The sequence below is a fragment of the Talpa occidentalis genome, unplaced genomic scaffold, assembly GCF_014898055.3.
Source record: "Talpa occidentalis isolate TD23 unplaced genomic scaffold, MPIMG_talOcc4v2.1 talOcc4.11, whole genome shotgun sequence".
Classification (NCBI taxonomy): domain Eukaryota; kingdom Metazoa; phylum Chordata; class Mammalia; order Eulipotyphla; family Talpidae; genus Talpa; species Talpa occidentalis.
Genome location: NW_023601104.1, coordinates 81,325,383 through 81,348,018, shown reverse-complemented (window position 1 = coordinate 81,348,018; position 22,636 = coordinate 81,325,383). Strand labels below are relative to the sequence as shown.

The window sequence follows — 22,636 nt, the reverse complement described above, 5'->3', positions numbered from 1 at the left end:
CTCTCAAGTTTCTGTAGCCATTGCTGAGACGCTTATGCCCACCTCTCTCATGAAACACTGACTAACCTGATTCACTTGCTATGAGGCTCAGTCTGAACCCCAAAGAATTTGCTCTCTGATCTCATCACCAAGGTGCAGCTGGAAAAAAGTTGCCATCTATTTTTCTTGGTGTAAATTATGGTGACTTGGTTCTACCTACTGCTGCTTACCTGTCAGAGCTTCTATGGTTTAAATAAGATTTGGGGGGCCTCCCCTGGTGGCCATAGCGGTGGAGTGCTGGGCTGCAAAGCTGCCTGCAGCTTCTGCAGTGCCGGTTCGATCCCCAGCAGCTGGGGAGAGTCCCACATGGCGTGACAGACCTCTCTTGCCGCGCCCGCTGCTCCCCTCAGTAGTGTATTTTGTCAGATACCTGCTCTGGCTCTGGTGAATTCTCTCACCCTCCCGCGCTTCTGACTGTACCCAGTGCTTGTATAAATAAATAAATAAATCTTTAAAATAAATAAATAAATAAATAAGATTTGGGGGCACAATCCAAGAAAGTTAACATCCATGTACTTGTTTACAAAGGAAGACGTTATCTCAGTAATTCAACATACAACTGAATTTAAGAGCATAATTTTTATTTGGTAACTGTCTACAGTATACAGAAAACTGCCAATTTAACGATCCAGGACCCCTTCGAGTATTTTCTAAAGTTCTGTATCCGTCTACTCAACACACAAACTTTAAACAGTTGGACTTTCTGATTCATCCTCATTTTTCTGTAATTAATTGTAGACACTAGGGTAAATGGAGCCCTTAGCTACAGAAATTTGAAAAAGTCATGGTTTTTTGAGGAGTATTTTCCCAGGCAAATTTCTAACATATCATATCCTCTATTTTTGAAATGTCTATCCCTGAGCTCAAAAAACATACCCCTCCAATTTAGATTTTTTAAAAATAAATTTAAACTGGAGAGAGACAGTTTTAGTTTGTTCCACATTAAATCTTGATGGGAAGTAATTTCCCTAAATTTATATCCAAGAATTCCTTTAAAAGTTGATATTAAAAACGACATACAATAAACAGTAGTTCTTGCTTTCTCTTGTTCATGCAAATCTCAAATACACCTCCTACTGCTCGGCTGCATCTGATCTCCAGTTTTATCTTTTATTACATATAAAGTTTATCTTACACATATCGCATATACATACATATTTTCCTAATATTGGGAACATTAACATGTCAACCTATTTGAATGACTGTTTTTATTTCTTCTGATAATGAAAGCTTCTCAGAGAAGTTGGTCCCCCGACCTGCTGTCACCCCTTAGTCTCCTCCTCTGTATTTCTGTATAGGCCTTGCCTGCTCTTTCTGGAAGTTTCTAAGGAAGCACATGTCCAGTTACTGTTTCAATCCTGCCAAAGAGTTTTAAAGGCTAATTCTAGGACTTTCTGAACACTTCACAGGAGATGTTCCAGAAGGAAATAATTAATAATGGCTGCAATTAACACTCCAAATGATATTCTAAAATGAACACTTTCTGTGTTTGCAATGACCAACTAGACGATTTCATCAAAAAAACCTCCATTAAGCACGAAAACTGATGCCAGAAATGACAAAATTGATCAGTGGGAAACACCTGTTCATAAGCTATGTTTTGCAAAAATAAACATTTTCTTAATTTTGACATGAAAATACTACTACCATGGAACTAAGAGACTAAGACACACGAAGAATAGTGGAAGTTTGGCAGACAATAACTTTGTCGATTCAGATATGGAAAACCCACAACACCTCAGTGTTCACTCTTGGAAATCACAGTAATGTAGGTTTAATTTTATTCAGAAATACTTTCATATTTACTACCTGTAATTAAAATTTTTAAATTCGAAAGGGACAAAAAATTATATGGATCTTAGAAACTATGTCACACATACATTTTAAGAGTGACAATTATAGGGTATGTTTTAGTCTTCATAAGCAATTTACTTAGAATCAAATTATTACAATAAGAATACAAATATACTATATATTACTCTTCAGATTTTTTGTTGTACAGTATTCTCTTGTCAATGGGACGTTTCATAATGCTTAAACCTGACAGAAAAGCACATTTTAAAAATGTACTGTGGAAGACCTAATAAAGCCTCAGAAACACTCCTTTCCTTTACATGGTGCAGAGATGGGAACCATCACCATGAAACTCTCATCCCGTTCTTATAATAAATATTTACACCTCGGTCTATGATTCTTTAAACCAGACTCCTAAAAATAAATTCAGATTTAAAATTCTTATGTTGTACCTAACTGAGAAATATGCCCACTTTCAACATTCACTTTATCGATATCTTTTGAATTTTCCTCTGAAGTGGTTGATTTCTGGGTGACTCAGAGGTAGGCAGATACACACCGCGTGAAGAACAGGAGTGTTCAACTGCCTTAGGGATTAACTTGAGAATCAGAACCATCCCTAGGATATTGTAAGTTGGGGAAACAGTCTGATTTGACATTTGGAGAAGCAGCCTCAGGAAAAGGAAAAAAGAGGTGGCGTTTCGGTTAAATGTACCGCTTAGTCCTTACCTACTCAGCTCCGAGTACAAGCCCATCCTGGCCTAGGTCAGGCACCACGTGCCCGCCTTGACTCTGCCCACTGGGATGTGCTGAATAGGATGGGGGCATGACACCACGTAGCTAAAATTGATCTCTCCAGTGAAGTTTGGAGATTAAGGAGCAAAAATTCAAGTACCTCTTGAATACCACAGCTTTCTCCTGGGGGACCTGCCAGTTTGGGCTGTAGTTCTGGAAGGTGACGTGAAACAATTACTAACTCTTCCCTTCCTACAACCAAGGGAAGATCAAGCCTCTTCAAAGCATCTTTGAATGATAGTAATAAACCTGATTTTATTTGTTAAAGAATACAGGTTTAGGTGGAAAAACTCCAAGGAAAAAGTGAATCACTGACAGGGACAGGCCTTGAATTTCCTGGGGATACCTACCTCTGGGGGACCTCCATCCCGAGCCTCAGTCCGAAGACGGGTAATACTGTATGGGCACCCTGCATTTCCCATCCTGAACTTACACCTCACTTGCTCTCGTCCCAGTCATCCTACATCCTTAACACTTACCACTTCCAAAACACTGCTGAAGCAATGTCCATCGCTGCTGCTATTGCTTACTCTATAAAACAACACATATATTAAAACTCAGATTTATTGTTTTTAACCGAAAAAAAAAAAAGTGCTTAAAACAATCCTATCCAATTGTTTTTCACTTCATTTTCAACCAGTAAAACCAAACTCATCCAGGTTTATGAATAATACTGAAAAAACGAGCGAATCTGATTATTGTTACATTTTAAATACTGTACCTTCATTCCCAACTTTCCCTCCCATTAGCAGACTCATTTCAGTACCTTTATGAGTTGAGCAAATTCTTGTTTGGAAAATATTGACAGTACAAATATATAGAAGTTTTAGGATAAAAAATTTTCTGAATATAAAAACGCTTTCTCTATGTTTTAAAATAACACTTTTAGATTCCTCTTGTAGTTTTGGGTTTGGAAACCAAACTGTTAAGTATTCAAGATTCTTTAAAAATAACAAAAGATAGTAACATGGTTTTAAAGACAAAGTAATAAAGGAGCCTCTCCTCTGCGGCTCATCACCACGGAAAGTTCAGTTTACCGACAAGAAAGCCCAAAATATTTTAGTCATAAAATAAAATTCCATTATCAAAAACTAGCTTTAGAAATCTATGCGCCTCAATGATTGCCAGCATTGCCCAGCATAGCTTCAGCAAAATAGAAAGCTGTCTAGAAAACACGACCTCCAGGGTGAGGGCCAGCACTGCAGAGTAGCGGCAGGAGCAGGCCAGGCCTCGGAACCAGGTCCTCTACAACACCGTCCCCCGCCAAAACCCCCCCATTGGCTTGTGCCCAGCGTGCTCCTTCAGTGCAGCCACTCATGGCCTCACTCCTGTCCAGACGCAGCTTTCTGCCTGGAGGCGCATCCAGGAGAAGGCGCATCCAGGAGAAGGCGCGTCCAGGAGAAGGCGTGAGGCAGGCCAGCCCACTCTCAGCTGTAAACGCCGCCCCCGTCGGGTCCCGTCCAAGTTGTGAGCTTATATGAGCCGCGAGCTCTTCAGGAACTGGATGAGAACTCGGTACACGAACGTGTACTGGCCGACCGTCTGCACCATCATCATCCTCTGCTGCCGCAGCATGTCCAGCACCCTGGGGATGTCCAGCACCTGGGGTGACAGAAGGAGCAATGATGGCGCCCCACTCCCCTGGAGAAAGGGGGTGCCCTAACAGAAGTCTGCTTAGGAGCCGGATAGTCTCTTTTCTCCCTAAGCACCTTCATTAGATACCCAGGAAACACGTTCAGAACAAGCTATTTGGGCTTTAGGTCCCTCTCTGTTTGGCCTTGTGCCCAGGCCAACTCCCCCTACCCACCCCCGCTGAAGAAAAGGAAACAAGCACCTCGTTGTGTTCCAGGCAGGCAATCATGACCTCCGACAAGATGACCACACCCGTCCTCCCCACGCCGGCGCTGCAGTGCACCAGTAATGGCGAGCTGGGGCTCTTGGGCTCACTTGTACTATTTGTATGGCGTCGAACAGACTGGATCTCTTCCAGGTATGCTGTGAAATACCAAAGAAATAGAAAAACATGCAAGGATTCAGTCATATCCAAATGACAGCTCCATTTGCAGATTCTCTCCTGGGACTGAGAGGATGCAGGACAAGGAGGCTGGGCTACCCGTCCACCAATGCCACCCACTGATCTGGGCAAGTCGCTGACTGGCTGGGGCTCCCCTTTGTCACTGGCCTGCTGTGGAGATCTTTTCCAAGTGACAGCCTTCAATGTGCAAATGATATTTTAAGAACTTCTTCTGTGAAGTTTCCCCTAAACTTAAGACCTTTATTTTCAGAAAACAAGTCCAAAGCATGTATGAGACAAGACAAAGGTACCCAAATCCTCCTCTCTGCGGCTGACTTAACCGGCCCGAGGCAGCTGTGCTGGGCACAAAGACACTCACATAAAAACCCCTTGAGGTCCTCGGGACAGCCGTGCTCGGGCCAGTCCGTGTACTGCAGATGCCAGACTGTGCGCTCCTGCCCCGTGAGGAGGTGCTTCATCTTCAAGCCCGTGGTGGCATAGCAGCCCGAGTCCGTGCGGAAGCGCGTGGTGATCTTAAACCTCCCGTAGGTGACGGTGTTGTGCCTGGAGCCAAGTCGTGGCCAATACCTAAAGCTCTTTTCCCTTCCACCCTCCTGTCAAAGAAAGAAAGGTCAAGACACAAGGCCCAGCAATGGACACCTGTGGGCATGGCAGCGCGTCTGAAGCTCAGAGCCCCAGCCCTACCCTGCCGTTCTCTCTAACGGTCGGATTGCCCAGGATCGACGGTGACTGCTCTTCTGGGGCTAAGAAAATCAATTAAGAGAAACGAGTGCTCACCTCTTCTGCAGTCACCATTGCTATAATTGCAATTCCCTGTTCCCACACCATCTGCCAAAAGTCCTGGCAGGTATTCTGTAACGGTCCCTGTGTGGCAATGTAATCCCATTCAATTCCGCTGACAGAGACCTGAAATTAGGAAAGTGCAAAAAAAAGGAGTGGGTGTGTAGAATACATATGTGTGCATGCTCATGGTAGCCCAAACAATGTGAACTTAACTGGGGCTTCAATTTAAGGCTTAAAGCTTAAAGAAAGGCTTTTTATCTTATTCCTTTTCCTTGTTAATTCCCACCACAGGCTTCTTTAAAACTTCACGTGCTCTACACTCACATACTATCTGTGTGACCTGAAGCAATATCCAACGTGATTTTACTCTCATCAAATGCCACTTGCAAACTAAATAAAATGTGGGAAAGAGGAAAAGCCAACACCTGACCTTAGATCCTTACTCATTCACTCACCACAAGAAAATTTTCTCCTTCCCAATAGAACTGGCACCCTGCCCAGTGCGAGCAGAAGTTCAACACGAGACAAGAGGGAATCTGGCTTTACTCACCTACCAGCTGTGAGTCACCACTTTTCCATTATCATGGGTGCAACGTTACCCCAGTTAAATAACATTTTAGTGTTTCCAGAGAAAGGTAGCAAAACTTCCTCAAAGAATACAATTATGTTTAAAAATGGTTACAGGGAGCACACAAAGAGAAGAATGGTGCCTTTGTAATAGTAGCCCTGGAGAAAGCCACCAAGCAGCCCAGGCACACTGCTGCACAAAGGCACGCGGGTGTGTGCCCAGGAAAACCAGCCACTCAGCCGCTCTAGAGCTCTCCTGTGGGTGGACAGAAAGAGGCCTGCAGAATCAGAAGGATGAAGTTGTAAAGTCAGGTAAAGAAGTGCTCCCCGAGTCCTGGCAACAGTGCTGGGGGCAGAGTGCAAGCCTGACCTCAGCTCCACTAATACCGCTTTCTTCCATTCAGCCCTGGTGTCTGGGCACCCCCCCCCATAAAAGTGTCACAGTGGCTCAAAACTGGGGTGTTTTTAGGACATATCCTTACATTGTAATTCTTACCATTCTTCCAATGTAACTGGGAACCCCCACCCTCCACTTGTTACTATTTATTACTCTAAGTGTCCTGCTCACCTTAATATGTGACGCGTTGATGTAGCCAGTGTTGTTTTCTTTGGTTGGGACCAACTCCACTCTGGTGTCATCATAGGGAAGGACGTCTTGGAATCGATTTCTCTCTGAATTTTCGGGAAGTCGTGCTGTTGAGCACTCCCCATCAACTAGGCGTTTCTTAAGAATTCGTTCATATTCTGTGAAGACCATTCCCTGTTCTAACCGCTGTTCTAGAATTCTACACTGTAAAATAGAATATGTGGGATAATATGAATACAGTCACATGTCACATTCTGCGACACTTTCTATTTCAAGTCTAGCACATTAGCATATCTACTATTGAAAATTCCAGGCGAAACCAAAGTTAAACTTTTAGCAAGCAAGAGTTCAAAGTACAAATTAAAAAATCTTGTTGGTAGGTAAGAACTATAAATCAAAGTTGGCCTACAGCAATTTGTTTCATAGTCTCTAAATCTCTGGTCAATTTTGTTTCCCCTGAGAAAAAGAATTCTGCTGGGAAGCAGTAAATCCTCAGGCAGGCTATTCAGTCCCAACCCCTATGAACAGATGCTTCCATTTTATCATACGTGACACACAGAAGATTGAAGACATGGCATAGAATGTAATTTGTAACTGTCAGATTTTGATATAATAAAGCGTCATAGCAAATACACCTCGGGCACAAAGGAAGTTTTTGAAAATTTCAGCAACTCCTTAGCTCTCAAGACATATTATAGAACTTATATGACTTCTTCCCTGTGTGTGCTCATGTGCATTGTAGATTTCCACTAACTCTCAGGCTGTCAAGAATCAAGACCACCATGGATGTAAAGAACAACATTCAGAAACTCTCCCCACCAAAAAAAAAAAAAAAAAAAAAAAATCACGTTAGTCTGAAATTATCTATTACAACATTAGCTATAAATTTGCCCCAGTTTTGAGTTCCAGATTACAAAATCCCTGAACACTCATCTGTGATTATTAAAGGGGCCAGATGCACACTGAAGCCTCACGAGGCTCGGGGTGGCCTGTGTCCGCACCTACCCGCTCATCGTTGGTGGCTCGGGCTGGCACTTCCTTCCCTTCGTCTGGCAGAGGCAGTCGAGATAGAGAGAGTCCATTTAGAGCAGCCAATTTGAGAGGACCAATTTTTTTGGCATCTACTCTCTTTTTCATTCCCTATGAAAATATTTACATGTATATATGAGACATACACAGAAACAGCCCCTTTGAAAAGAGGTTTCAATGGACTGAGGACAGGAAAGAGGGAGTGTCTTCATTTGCCAGCAGCCGCAGGGGCGACTACACTCCCTCACAAGCACACACACTCGTCTAACAAATAGGAGGAGGAAGACATTCCTTTCAAGGCCAAAGCCTTGATAAGTCTCCCAGATAGAAGGTGACGAAATGCAATGGTTTCAAGGCTCTGTTGTAATGAAAGGTGAGGCTCCAGGCAGACAGCATTCCTTCACAGAACTCCTGAATTTCACAACATGACATGCCAAAAAGTCAGCTGTGATTCCTTGATTATAGTAAGTTTTTATAATGTTTGGAAAACATAAATTACTTCTTTATGTCATCCTGAAAAAAACCAGCTGTCCCCTGGGGCGGCTCCCTATTCTACCCCACATTCTGCGGCAGACGCATCACTACACCTCTCAGAACTACATGTTTTTCAAGCAGTAAAATGAAACAAGCTGAAACCCCCATCATGTCCCCAGGAGGACAGAGTATGAGAGGAGGCAACAGCAGAATTCTATTCTGTCTCTTGGTAACAAAAGTTTCCAAAAGTTATTGTAAAGGAAACAATTTTCTTCTCTGAGGCCAACTAGCCTAAGAATGCCTGTCTCCTCAGGTAATCCATGGCTGTGTGGAAGCTGTAGTTACTATAAGGACAGTACCCCTAATTTGACAGAAATGATTTTCTCAGTTCTGTCTCATAAATGAAGTCAGCTTTACACAAGCTCCATAAGCTGGGCAGAGAGGAGGGAAGGAGCTGGCACATGTGTAAAAGGCCCACTCTTGGCCTGAAGTCTCATGGGCCTTATATGCAGAGGTGGGCTGGCAAGAGTAGAACAGCTGACTGGGGTGGAGGTGGTGCGGGGAGTCATCTGACTTGTAAGGTTGGCTAATCTCCAGGGGGCAAAGACACCCACTGTGGCCAATCCCAAACTGTGGCTCATGCAATTCTGGAAATTTAAGTCCTCTCTCCCCAGCCAGGTGAGGTGGTTTCAGCACTTGTCTGCATGAAATGACTCCACTGGCCCAGCTCAAAAATGCTCCATGAAGCTAACTGTCTGCGAGGTCAGTTCTGAAGTAATACTTGAGGAAGGGGCATCTGGGGAAACTAGCCCCAAATACCACTGACTTAGCCCTAAGAGCACAAGCACGTGGTTTCAAATGTTAGTGCCACTTCACGAGACTAAGGCTGCAACAGAGAGAAAAGCTTTACATAGATGAACGAGGGCTCAAACCTGCCCACCTTTTACAGATGACAATCAAGTCCCTGGAGGTGGATGGGTGGAGAATTGTAAGATGTTCCTGCTTGTCTGCAATTTGTTTCACTGTTTTTAATTAATTCTAAACCTCTACAGCCTAGTTCACATTAGTGTATTTGTTTGTTGCAATTATTAAATAAGAGACTGGCAACTCCCCATGACTATGCAGGGGTCAAGGTTGAGAGTCTAGTAGGGGGCTGAACGCTTCAATTCTTAGGGAGTCATTAAGTTAAATGTATGATGCAACCTTGCAGTAATACTGATGGGCATGTCTATGAGCCAGGACCCCAATAAAGCCCCCACTTTAGTGATCTTCGTTTATAAGCAAGAAAATGAAGTCAGAGCTAAACAGCTTACCCAAGGTCACAGAGCTGCCTCTTTAGGCATGATGATCAGTGTCACAACAATAAAAACCTTTCATTTAAGTCAGTTATGTGGCACCATGTAATTTAGAAGGCATTTTTTATGCCAAACCTTATGTGACACCTAATACAATGCCAAGCAGGCAGAGTGACCACATTACAGACAAAGAGGCTGAGGCTCTAGTGTGTGAAGGGTCTGGCCTACTGGGCAGAGAATAGATGGCAGGGTCTGGATTTAGACACAAGTTTTTCCAGTCTACTGGAAAAAAGGCCAGTCTTCCAGGCCCTACACCTTTTCCCCTTAGCCACAGCTACCGTCCACCTTCTGGGGTAAGGTGAATCCCTTATGCAAAAAGAGCAAAAGCAAAATCCCATCACATTATTTTACTAGTTCTATAAGTCTTAAAGGTCAATGAGAGAGAAAATTTGCTTGTTCAGGAAACTCAACTGATCAAAACCCTTGAATTTAGCTGATCTGCTAAGTTCCACTCAAAACAAACAGGGACAAAAGGCTTAAATAAATTCTGTACTTAAATACTCACAAAATACAGGTCATTTGGGGGAAAGACTCGGCTCACACATAAAAATGATGGCTAGTTCTTGATATAAAGGGGGATGTATTCACTATGAAAGGGCACTTCCCAGTGGGCTCAAGGACTCAGGGGGAGTCACTCTGGAACACATATTCACACCTTGTCCCCACCGGGAGACAATGGTCTTGAGCCAGAACCTGCCACTTCAGTCAGCCTGAGACTCTGGCCTTTATGTACAGGTAGGTGGGTGAGAGTATCATCCCAAGAAAAATTCAAAATAAACTTACAATTCAAATCCAAAACACATTAAAACACATAAATCCATGACACTTGGGTAAGCAGTTTTAGTCTCTATGATCTGATCTACTGCAAGGGCACTATCAGGTTGTGTTAATTCTTTCTTGCCTTCACAGATGTTTACAGCAGCCCGGAGGAGCTAACACACACTAGACCAGACCACAGCTGCGATGACAGCCCTCCAGTCTGGTATGCAGACTGCAGAGATGGGGGGCAGCCCTGGGAGACAGGATGGTGAGGCTAACGCCGCACGGTCGTCTGGCCAGAGAGCAGGGCCCAGGGCCTGGAGGCCGGAGCCGCACAGACACCTGATTTAGAGCAGACACACTCACATGACAAAGCCACAACTGCTCCAAACCTTGGGGACTCATAGTTTAAAAGTTTCAGTGAGAAGACATAGTTTAAAAGTTTCAGTGAGAAGACAGACAACAGCAAGGCTTAGACCAGAAGTGGTCACTTAACAAAATTTCATATACAATGTGTCGGGATGCAGAACAATGTGGAAGGTAAGAGATCAGACTCAGACATAAACATTAAAATTCCAATGCAGTCATTCACTAGCTGTGAGACCTTGGCGCAGTTACTTAGCATCCCAGAGTCTTCATGCAACAATGGGCCTGGTACTGGGCCTCCCCGGTGGCTCAGCGGTTGAGCGCTGGGTTGCCAAGCTGCCAGCAGCCTCTGCAGCAGCCTCTGCAGCTCTGGCTCAATCCCCGGCTGCTCCCCGGCCACTGGAGCGGGGGTCCCACATGGCGCGCAGACCTCTCCTGCCACCCACTGCTCCCCTCAGCAGTGTACTTCGATCCTTCTGCCTGCTCTGCTCCCAGCTCTGGCTCTGGTCCCTCCCGCGCCTCTGACTGTGCCCAGCGCTGGTATAAATAAATAAATAAATAAATAAATAAATAAATAAATCTTAAAAAAAACAAACAAACAAACAATGGGCCTGGTACAGACTGGGCCATGGAGAGAGGATGTGCTGGGCACACAGCTGGAAGCTGAAGATGAGGCCACATGCACTTGATATTCTGCCTCCCCAAGTAGGTAAGCAGGGCTTCGTTCTGGCTGGCGGTTGTAATGATACTAAACCGAGTGCCACTTCTACAAGGAGCCCTCCTTGGGGTCTCAGAGCACTTTCACCTTTAGGACACCTGGAGCTCTCGTACTTTCACCTTTAGGAAACCTGGAACTCTGGCGTTTCCTATTTTGACAAAGTGCCACCTCCCCAACTCCAGAACCTCTCTCCCGCTCTAAGACCACAGCCAAGCAATTCAAGCTGCATCCACACAGGCCCTGACCTTGAGAAGTAAACAGAGCATGAGCAACGCTCCTGAGGATGCTTCCCTCTGGCATCACAGGCGCCAGCTGCACACACAGGCCCTGGACAGCTGTCACCAGGTGCATTTTTACCAGCAGGTGACTAACAAAGCAATCCCAGCTGGCCTCCAAGTCTCAACGCCTCCCTCTGCATTGCTAAAACATTTCATTCTTTCTTTCTATTCTATCCCACCCAACCTCCTACATTCACTGTTTCATTTCATCTCATTTATTAACTCCTACAAAATGACTGAAATTCCGATCCATCCTCATTGTTTCCCCCGGTACCCGAGCCCAGCGTTCCACGTAATAAGAAGCGTGTGCGCGCACTGGGCACGGGGAGCGAGAACAGCTAAAAGCAGAGCGGACACCACAGCAGCGAGGCGCCCAGACAAGAGCGGGTATCGGGGGCGGCTCCGCGCACCCCGCAAGCTTACCCCCAAGGGCGGAAGGCCTTCCACAATGTTCTTCTTGGCAGAGAGCAGGTCTGACACCGGCCGCTTCTTCAGCGAGTCCCGCCGCGCGCGGTACCGCCCGGACGTGGTGAGGTCGGACTCGGACATGGAGGGCGTCAGCAGCCCGTCTCTGCGGGGCCGCGGTGCGGCGGCCATGGGGGCAGGCCCGGGGTCCCTGGCCCTCCGGTCCGGGTCTGCCACGGGCATCGGGGTCTCGAGAATCTGCAGGGGGCCGGCGAGGGTGGGCCCCGCGCCGCCGGGGTGAGAGGGCAGCGGCGCGTCCTGGGGGTGCCCACCCCGCGCCGGCCCCGGAGGCGGAGCGCGCGCCAGTGGGGCCTGGCCCGGCCCGTCCGCCTCCTCCTCGTCCTCGCTGCTGTGGATCAGCACCGTGGCGTTGGAGAGGGACTTCCTGTGGCCGCCCCTCGGGCTGCCTGGCTCGGCCGCGTCCTCCCGCGGGGCTCTGTCCGCCAAGACGGCCGGCGGGGAGCCGGCGGCCCGCGGGGCCACGTCGGCGGCCGAGGCCGACAGGGTCCTCTCCTTGAGCCGCAGGCCCTCGCAGCTGTGCGCCAGCCCCGCCACCTCGATGCTGTTGCGCTTCTGCAGCTGCGCGTGGCGCGCGGCCGTGAGCGGCTCGCTGACCTCCTGCAGGGAGTGCGCCACGGGCAGGCTGTCCTCCTGGAAGGTCTGCACCGAGTGGTGCACGCGGCGGGTGATGAGGTCCGGGTTGCTGCTGCTGATGTACAGGTGGCGCGACAGGTCCGGGGTGCTGTTGGCCGGCCTCGGGTAGGGGTACGGGGGCGGCGGGCGGTACACCTGGGTCCTCATGATGTTGGGCGCCGGGTACTCCTGGGCCTGCAGCTGCACGTTGGTCAGCTCGGGCACGCTCACGGCCCCCACCACCGGCCGCCGCTCGGCGGGGTAGGGGTAAGGAGACTGGCTGTGGAAGCTGTAGTTGAGGCTGAAGGGGCAGTGGGCCGACTGCGGGGAGGCCAGGTGCGCGTGCTCCCGGATCTCGGGCTGGCTGTAGACCAGCGCGGCCGGCCGGCTGTAGGCGTACGAGTTGCCGATGTTGAGGTTCCTCAGCGAGTGGCTCTGCCGCTCCGCGTGCACCAGGCCTCGGTTGAGCTGCTTCATCACAGTCTCGTAATCCGGGGTCGGCCGGTAGGAGGGGGGGATCAGGGCGCTGTGCCGGTGCGAGGGGATATAGTCCGGCCGCATGACATCGCTCCCGGTAATGCTGGGGTTGGAGGACATGGGCGACGGCTGCAGGTAGGGCTGCGGGTTATTTAAGGAGTTCGTGCTGTGGGCGCTGTAGACGCTGCCGTTCCTGATCCGACCGTTGAGGTCGATCTGGGCTCGATCCAGGCTTGTCTGGGAGTGACAGTAGTAGCCGTTCTGGTTGGTCACAAAGAGGTTGTCTGGGAGGGGAGGGAGAGACATTTAAAATGCATTTAAGGAGACTTTAAAAAAATGGGTTACATTGGATCAATCGCTCCAGCTATACCCTGACAAGCCCTGAACACGGATGACATTTTCAGTGCAGCTGGTGAAAATGCACAGCCTGGCATTCCCCATACCACCTCTGAGTGACCCGGGACCACACATCAAGCCTCGCTTCCTCACCTACAGAAGAGGGCGGCTCTGCCTATGCTAAGAAGGGCGTTCAGGATTTGGCACCCCATAAAGACTAGCCAGATCTAGACCTTCTGGAAGTCTGGGGAACTGTAGGCAGAGATGTTGTTCAAGGCACTGGGCCCCTGACTGCTTTCTCCTCGTGGGCAGGGATGTGGCCCTGCTGATGCTGAGTTAGTTCCAGCATCTACTTAAATGGAAGTGTAGGCTGTTGGTATAGATTCTTCCAGACTGAAGACAGACGGACAGCAGGTCCCGAATTTCTTCAGGTACAACAACGTGACCAGCAGCTGAAGACCTGGTCAGGGCTCAGAAGTCAAGAGGAACCATGCTAAGACAGCACACCCGCCCACGCCCGGGGCCCCGCACTGCAGTGCAGAAGGGGATCCACAGCTAGCAGAGAGAGGGGCTAACCTCACCCACAGGAACTACGTGTGGATACCTAATCAGTGCTAGAAGGAAACAAGTTTCTTCTGTCCAGTCTGTAGCTGACCTGAAACACTGTCACTAATGAGGTTGATTTCTAATACTCAAACGAAAGCGGTAGTGGTCAAGTCTTTCAGGGAACAGTTGCCTCCAAAAAGCACTGATTTTGAGATTCCAAAGCATCACTGATGGTTTAAGCAAACACTGACTATCCAGGTGAATAACCACAGTCTAGTGTAGACTTTATGCTGGGAGAACACCCGCCATAAAGAAATAGGACCCAAACACACCACTGTCTTCTCCCCGTGGATATACAATGCCTCCTTGTCCCCCGGCCTCCCTGTATCTGGAAGACCACGATCTTGGCCTCCGGAGCCCCTCTTTCTTACTACAGGCCCAGCTCCGCCTGTCTGCACTAGCACAACCTCTGCCCACTGTCTCCATCCAGGCTCCTCTCTGCAGCCCACAAACCATCTGGGAGCCTGTATGTGTAAAGACTGTGCTCAGAACTGATGGGGGTTGGGGAGAGAATGTGAGGATGACTATAACGCAGGCAAATAAAGAAAGACATGTACGAAAATCACAGCAGTTCAAGGAAGAAGTGTTACAATTTAAGGAGATAAGTGTTTTGAGAAGTGGAAAGGCTCTCTTCCTGTGTTGATGGGCCAGGGAAGAGAAAATAAGAACCAGCCCACAGAAGCTAAGGTGCTCGAGTGAGCGACACGCCCAGCTCCATCAGCAGCCAGGTCTCCAACTCTGCGAATGGAGGCGCCTCAACTCGCGCTGTCAGGCAGAGCACTGAGCCACTAGAAACATCAAGGGAAAGAGAGCAGATGGCAGAGAGCTGGGTTCCAGCTCCCTTCCTCCCTCCCGCCAACATTTCAGAAGGAAGAGGCACCCCCAGGCCACACCCCTGCGGAAGGCTCACGTGGAACAGAGCCCTCGGGCCAGCGTGCAATGGACAGGTCACCTGAGCAACCAGTGGGCACCTAGAATTGTTCCTTCCCACAGCGCATCCCAGCCCGCCCTGACTGGCCAGAAGCACATGGGCAGCAGGGTCTGTGGACAAGGGCATCTCGGGCAAAGCCGGAGATGGCAGCCAGAGGGCATCCTCAGGCTGGACTGTCAGGTAGCCAGAGGGGAGTGGAAGAACAGCAGGAAGCAAGATTGGGGATGGCTGTGGTGCGCTGACCATGGGCAAGGGAATAACCACGACAGCGACAAGGCGAGCCCGGCAGTGGGGTGTCAGGTGAATCGGGGAGAGAGGAGACTGGCGGTGACAGGTATGGCGATGCGATAGCTGGTGAGATGTTAAAAAATGGAGTGGCTGAATTGAATCAGGAGTAGAGACAGGAAGAAGGGGCTATGGAAGAGCTATCACAGGAAGCTGGAAGCCATAGGATAACTGTAACTGACTGGATGCTGAGGACAAACCAAGAAAAGCCAAATTTGGAAGCCAAAAGTGACTTCATCGTAAAGATGAAGTGGGGAATGCGGGGAAACGACAGGCCTGTGCAGCAGAGTGACGAGATCTAGTTTAATCCTCAGCAAGCTGTAAGCATTGATGATAGTGGCTGAGTGGTGACCCTGGGCCAGGTACGGGGGTGCAGGTGTCCCAAGCAGGAGCTCCCATAACTGACTTCTCAAGACGAAAACGTGGGCTTGAAGCACGGGGGTGACGATGTGGTGGGAAACACAGACTTGACAGTCATCTTTGCAGAACTTGACATGTGGGTGCGGCCGTGTGGAAGCTTGCAGAAGGAGAGGAGGCCACAGATGCCGGCGAGCAAACCACACTATCGTGGGGGGGCAGGAGGGAAGCCAGTGCACTGGTACAAGAGCTGTCTGCAGGGAGGAGAGACGCTAGAGTGTGAGCTGAGGAGGTGAGGTGGCTCATGGGCTGTGAGGGGGCAGCGTGGGTGGGGCAGCAAAGGCAGAGGAGTAAACAGCAAGCAACAGAAGCAGCGGCACATGTCTCCCTCTCAGAGTGGGGTGAAGAGGGAAAGGAAAAAACATTCAAAATGTATTTTGAAGGAAAAGGAGAGGGAAAATGTTAGTTTGTTTGTCAACCAACAAAGAGGAAGGAGGAACAAGGAAGCCCTCATAGAGGAAAGTAGAGAGACTTTCTCCAGAAGTGAGAGGGGCTGGGGGGCCAGCAAGTGCCAGCAGAGTGCCGGGAGAAGAGATGGGTGAAGAGGTAGAAACACCCCAAGGTGGAGACTCTCAGAAGCCACGCCCCAAAGCACTGCTCACCTCCACCAGGAAATTCTCACCTCAACAAGGCCCTGCACCCCCACCTTTGCTCCACTATGAATCACCCCTCCAGTTCCCTATGAGAGAGTCTAATAGACCCACTCACCTCTCCCGGAACCTCCACCATTCTGTGCCATGGCATTCACTGTCCCGAAAGAGCAGGGGCAGCAAACCCAGCCAATGACCGCCTCCCTCTACCTGTCACAATCAACCCACCTTTCGCGATCCAGAATGCCCTCTCCATTCTCCCCACTTGAAGAATGAGGGGGGAAGACACAGGACACAGGAACCTGTTCGAAGGAGCTCCCATGGGCCACATCGGGCATCTTACATGTCTAGGAAACTGAATCTACTGATAGTTTCTTCTGTGAACCCGGAATAGTTATAATCATGACAAGAACTTTGGATGTAACATTAGGCAAAACCTATTTTATTTATTTATTCAAATTGTAATAGTTTTGTGAGCCATCTCAGAAAGAGTGCACTTTACCTTGGGAGGAAGTGTAGGGTTCTGTGTAATGTCCATTATAATGCAGCTGGGGTGGGGCAGGCATCACGTAAGGCTGTGGTTTAGGCTGTGAAGAGGAAGGTTGGACAGGGGGTTAACACATCTCCTCTGCAAGAAATGTAAAGTCAGTCTCCGCTTCAAACACTTCGGAAGGTGTTCTACTACACGTGCAAATACACAGGAAGGCCCTGCAGCTCTCACTGGCTCTGTCCTTTTCACTGTCCCCCAGAATGATGATGCTAAGCCCCTGTGCACCAATATCGGACCTCAGGAGTAAGCACAACAAACTGTATCCAAAAGGTTAAGACAAGGAAGAGACAAATTTCTGGAATTCTTGTATAAACATTCGAGTATAAGAAGCTTTCATGTAGTGTATTCAATCTTACTGGATTAAATCACGTAATATTTTAAATAGCTCTTAACTTCTCTTTACTCTTGGCTAATCACCCAAGTTTTTATATTAGATTGGACTTCATATTTAAAAGATGTTGATATAATAGATATTAGATGTAAACTTGAATTTTAGGACTGAACTATGGACAACTGCCATTTCTTTGATTGAAAATATCAAATGTCAGCACACTTTTGTAGTTCAAACTAAAAGTTTACACTACCAAAAGTATATTTTATTAAGGAAGATGGCATCACTGAAAGAAAAAAAGCAAATGTATTTTCTCCTTCTGTCTCACCAGAGACATCCTCGAAGAAGACCTCCTCCTGATCAGGTTCAGCGTGACGGCCTGAGTTTGCCTGTGAAACAAGCGCATATATACATATGTTTACATTCTCCTTGCTCTGTCTCTCGCTTCCTGATACTGCCAAAATAAGTAAGGTAAAGTAACAAATCCTCAAATGTAAAAAAAAAAAATTAACTCACTCACATACTCAAAACAAGGAGGCTGTCTGCTTTACTTGGGGGCCTGGCCCTTTTCTGCTGCCCAACCCCTCAGACCACATCCCTCCAGGAACACCAAAAACCGGGACTAGCATGGGGCAGCGGGAACATCTTTCCCTGGTTCATCGAGGTAAAACCTCTGGAGTGACCATAGCAGAGGGAAGAGGGACAGCTAGACCACCCACAAACTCATCCCAGGGGAAGCAAGATTCAATGCAGAGGCCTCTCTGGGGGAGTAGAGGTCAAGTTGCAGTGCTTTTGGCAACCACTGTAGCATGAGTTCAATCCCTGGCCAGGGAGCTGACCCACATGGCGCAGCAGACCTATCCTGTCTCGCCTGCTGCTCCCCTCAGCAGTGTATATCAGTAGATCTGCCTGCTCTGCTCCCTACTCTATCTCTGGTGAATCCTCTCACCAACCCCCCCAAACCTCTGGCCTATACCCCAGTTCTTCTATGCAAAAATAAAATTTAAAAATCCATTAAAAAATATTTTTTGACCTTTGGTTATAATGTTCTAAGATCTAATTACTAAAAGAAATCCATAATCACAAAGTGAACACATGATCCAGTTAATCATAAAATCTACCATAATTATCAAGTCTCACATCTCATAAATTAGCATTCTTCTGAGCACTCTAACAACTAATACTTTATACTCAAACTCTAAATACTAGTTTATTTTCACAAGACCTTTGAGATAAAACTATATTTCCTAGGAACTTGACATCAGGAGACTACAATTGCTTTTATAAGTTAACTTTTTAAATTAAATGCTTCAATCATTTCATTTCATTCTCACTGGAATAAATTAAGGTTGTTGATAAAGAATATATATCTCTTTGCCAACAGCTGCTCCATTCTGCCAGTATTTGTTAGCCAATGACAATAAAATGGAGGTTAATTCTATTCAGTTGCAAAAATACCTGAATCAAAGGCCCAGCACTCAGATCCCTGGGGCCTCCTTAGTGAAACAAGTCAGGATGGGGTATCTAGGCTTTTTCTTTTTTACAATCCTACATGTTACTCTATTCCTTAAAATCAGTGTCCAGAATAGGGCAGATGCCACATTTTTTACTTTGCCTTTGCTTATTCTCCATTGCCAGGGCCAGGAGTAGTAGGCCAGCTGTGGGTCCTTTGAAGTTTATATTTAGACCATCAGAGACTCACTGTCTGAATGGACTGTACTATTAAAGTACTGTAAACTCAAAATTCAGGAATGGGGAGAAAGGGCTGCTGAGAGAGTCCTCCAACAACATGCCCAGAGTTGCCCAGCCTGCAGCAAAAATAAAACTGGAGTGTGTCAAACAGCAGCTCCAAGGACGCTGAGGCCACGGCAATAACCCCATGCCAGCTCCACTTTGGCAGCACCCCAAGGGAGGCCACACCACACACAGCAAGCAGGGGCTGCTTCCTGCTAAACATAAACCATGGTGGTCTCCACCTGCCAGACCCCACTGCAGGCAGCCGGGCCCCGAGGCCAGTCTTCAGACAGCCTCCCTGTTCTCATAACACAATTTACTGTGAGATGAGTGATCCCAAAGGTACACACAGGGGGAAAGGGTGTGAATGGTGGTTGTATTTTCCAGAATTCAGGGACCGTCACTATGCTGATGGGTGCTAAGAATAAGACAGATAAAGAATTTTTAGAGGGGGAAAAACCTGGAATTTGAACCCTGAAGAAGACAGAATAAAAATGATGTTACTGACTGAAACAGTGCTACGGGAGCTATAGGTAGTTACCTCATGGAATCCAAACACCAGCCCCATAAAAGAGGCTGGTAATTATCCTGATTTTACAGATGAAGAAAGTGATACTTAGATTAAGTAAATTGCTCCTGGTCACATGGGAGATAAGTAGCAGAACTGGCATTTGAACCAGGCAGGTCTGGTTCCTGAGCTCAGATTCCTAATTGACTACTTGTCTGATCCCCTCCCCAACCCCTGACCACAAATGATTTGCAAGCGCCATGGAAGCAGGAGGACACCACGGATCCCTGTGCCTGGCACACAGGGAACTAACTCCCCAGTGCTGAACAAATGAATGGCACAGTGAGTGGGCACTGGAGTCGATGTTTATTACTAAACATTCACGGTTGAGTTCATTTTTCTAAGAGTGTACTTAATTTTGCTTTGTGAGCTTCCTTTCTTACATATTAATGGCAAGCAAAGGGAAATGAGATTTTGATGAACAGGAAATGTGCTGGATGGTGGAAATGCCTAGAAAACACTGGTCTCGGGACTTTCTTCTAATGGACTAGGAGTTACTCTACCTCCTTCCAGGCCTCCTAAGTTTCTTCAAACCCTGGGGAAGGCCTAGAAGATGGGGCAGTCTCATTGGCTTCCAGGTAGGGCCAACTCAGTCAGTGCCCTGACCACACAAGGCTCCAGAATGGACAACGCAGCTGCATTCACTGAGAGGCCTGAACTGCAGGGAGCTCACACCAGCGTCCCGCTGTGCTCAGCACGCACCTGCTAATGGTCCCACTTCCCCTCAAGAGAAAGTCTGCAGAAACCCAGCACTTGGCTCTGCAAGTTGGGGGACAGCATGTTTCCCTTCCCCACACAGAGAGGAGAAAAAGGCTCCCGCATCAAGAGCCCTCTTGAGATCCCTTGTCTCTCCCAGTCTCTTTTCATATAGATGATGGAGGTTAATTATAGGATGCTGGTCAGGGCTTGGGCTGGGGAGAAGGGATTGAAAGAAAATTTTTGGCAGATGGGCATTTTCTTATTTTTCTCACTTACTTCCTAATTCAACCGTAAAGGAATGCTACATAAAGGCCTCATTATCCCCATTTTATAAATTTAAAAGGAAAGAAAGATTGTTGTTATCTAACATTTGTGATATCTAACATTGGATGACGCCAAAAAATGATTGCCACCTAAAGACTCTTGTTTGGAGGACAGGGCAGCGAGATGGATGGATCATGTCATTGTATAAATTCAAGTCCATCGTCATCTGCATCAGGGCCACGTAAGTCACATAAGGTCATCCAAACACCTCTGTATTATATACTGGGACTGAGGGGCAGGGCAGGGGGATGATCCAGGAGTAAAGCCCACCTTTCTATGCTCAGAGAACCCATCTCCTGAGCCAGAGGCAGCCTCAGCCCCAACCAGAACTCACCATCCAGTCCCAGGCCTGCAGCAATTTCCAACTTGGACCATGAGAGCAAGTCTCTCAATACTTTAGAATCATTGTAATATTAAGTGTGACTCAACAGTCTAAGTTGAGAGCTTTAAAAGCAATGAATATAAAAATTAAAGGTTACTTTTAGTTCTACTGCCCATCAAAATACTGAAAGCTAAGAATTTATTTTACCTGGTGGATAAGTGCTCACATGAAATAAATTTATTTACCATAGAGTGAAGTGGGTTGTCAACCATCATGAGTAATTACATAAGAATCATTCATGGAAAGGAACTTCCATAATCCACTTCATATAGATTACAAGAGATCATAAACAAAATGTGGAAAATAGCTCCTTAAACATAACTATTTCATTTTAACAAACATGCATATTTTCCTTATACAGATGGAAATAATATAGGAAAACGAAAGACCATATTAATGGGGTTTACTTATATTTGGTAATGAACAGCAATAATAAAAAATTTAAATCTTTAAGACTGGATTTGCTATTTCTTTTCCCTCTGAAATTTAAAATCATTATCAGGTAGTGATCTGCCAAAAAAAAAAACAAAAACAAAAACAAAAAAACTCTCTGAACTAAGGACATTAATCACCAACCAATATGGACACCTATCGGAAAGGGATTATAGCTTAGAGTTTATCAAACCAATTGATTATTCCTATTTTCCAGAAAAGGATTGAACTAAGGTAAAGATGGCTCAATATTGTAAGTATTCTTAAACTTATGTAAGGTTATATTCCAATAAGCTGGAACTATCTATTGTTCCCATCTTAGAACAGATTTCTGCATTAAAATAACCTCACACACCGCTAAGTAACCTGGCCAGCCCAGGGAACAGCAACGAACAGTCCTGGACTCGCAGCAACACTCACTCTGGCCAGCAGGGGGCGCACCTTCATATACAAATCTATGCAGAAGTTCTGGGAAGCTGAAAGGCCTTCCCACATTCAGTAAGTAAGTAGGGTTGCTCCTCCCTGTCAGTCAGTGCTTTCCAAAATCCCACCATGGGTCCATCAGGGGTGATCTGTTAAAACCCTGCTTTGTGGGGGGGGACACAGGGAGGAGAGGTGCACTGGGGCCTGAAGGGCAGACCTCAGTGCTCCTAAGTGGGTCTCCTTGGTCATTTCCTTTCCTTTTCTTTCCTGTGTCCCAAAGATGGGCATGCCTCCTTTTTTTGCCATGCTGCTGCTGACCAGTTTTTCTTCACATCCTGGGTGTAAAAGAGAAAGCGCGTTCACAGCCATTCCTCTTCTTCCCTTGCCCTAAGAGACAAAGTCCTTCAAGATTGCTTTCCCATTACAAAAGGATCTGCTCCCCTAGGACTCCCATCACTCACGAGGTCTTTTTACTTCCACACACACCAGAAGGCAGTTGGACAAGAGAAGAACCTGCCCTTGTGGAGTTCCATTGGGTAAGACAGACAAATCAAATCCACAGCAGGCAGCAGGTCTGCTACCCTAACCGGCCAGAATAGTGGCTGAGAGAATAGACCCTGGTATCCAGGGCCCAGCTGTCCAGCAGGGGCACAGCACCTCACTTCCTGGAGTCTCTACACATTCCTCTATAAAGGACAGTGACATCCCCACTCAGCCAGGCAGAGAAGGGGAGGAGGCTTCCCAGCAAAGGCCCTGAGCATTGAGGGGCAGTAGCTCTGGAAGGACTGATGGGTTCCGAGAGTCAGCATCAAGGGGCCTAGGAGGATCTCAGAAGTCTGCCCCAATCCCTTTTGGCACTGCACTATAACTCTGAA

General features: G+C 47.2%; 1 protein-coding gene across 1 annotated transcript in view; it reads right to left on the bottom strand.

Moving 5' to 3' along the window:
- Positions 1–535: 535 nt before the first annotated feature.
- Positions 536–22,636, bottom strand: part of PTPN21 (protein tyrosine phosphatase non-receptor type 21) — a 55,228-nt gene continuing 33,127 nt past the window's right edge. The window contains exons 10-18 of the mRNA XM_037503742.2: positions 17,528–17,588; positions 16,821–16,905; positions 12,002–13,437; positions 7,605–7,739; positions 6,582–6,803; positions 5,441–5,569; positions 5,022–5,256; positions 4,463–4,623; positions 536–4,230 (exon numbers count right to left, since the gene is read on the bottom strand). Coding sequence (XP_037359639.1) covers positions 4,102–4,230; positions 4,463–4,623; positions 5,022–5,256; positions 5,441–5,569; positions 6,582–6,803; positions 7,605–7,739; positions 12,002–13,437; positions 16,821–16,905; positions 17,528–17,588 — 2,593 coding nt within the window. The 3' untranslated portion in view covers positions 536–4,101. The remainder of the gene's footprint in view (positions 4,231–4,462; positions 4,624–5,021; positions 5,257–5,440; positions 5,570–6,581; positions 6,804–7,604; positions 7,740–12,001; positions 13,438–16,820; positions 16,906–17,527; positions 17,589–22,636) is intronic.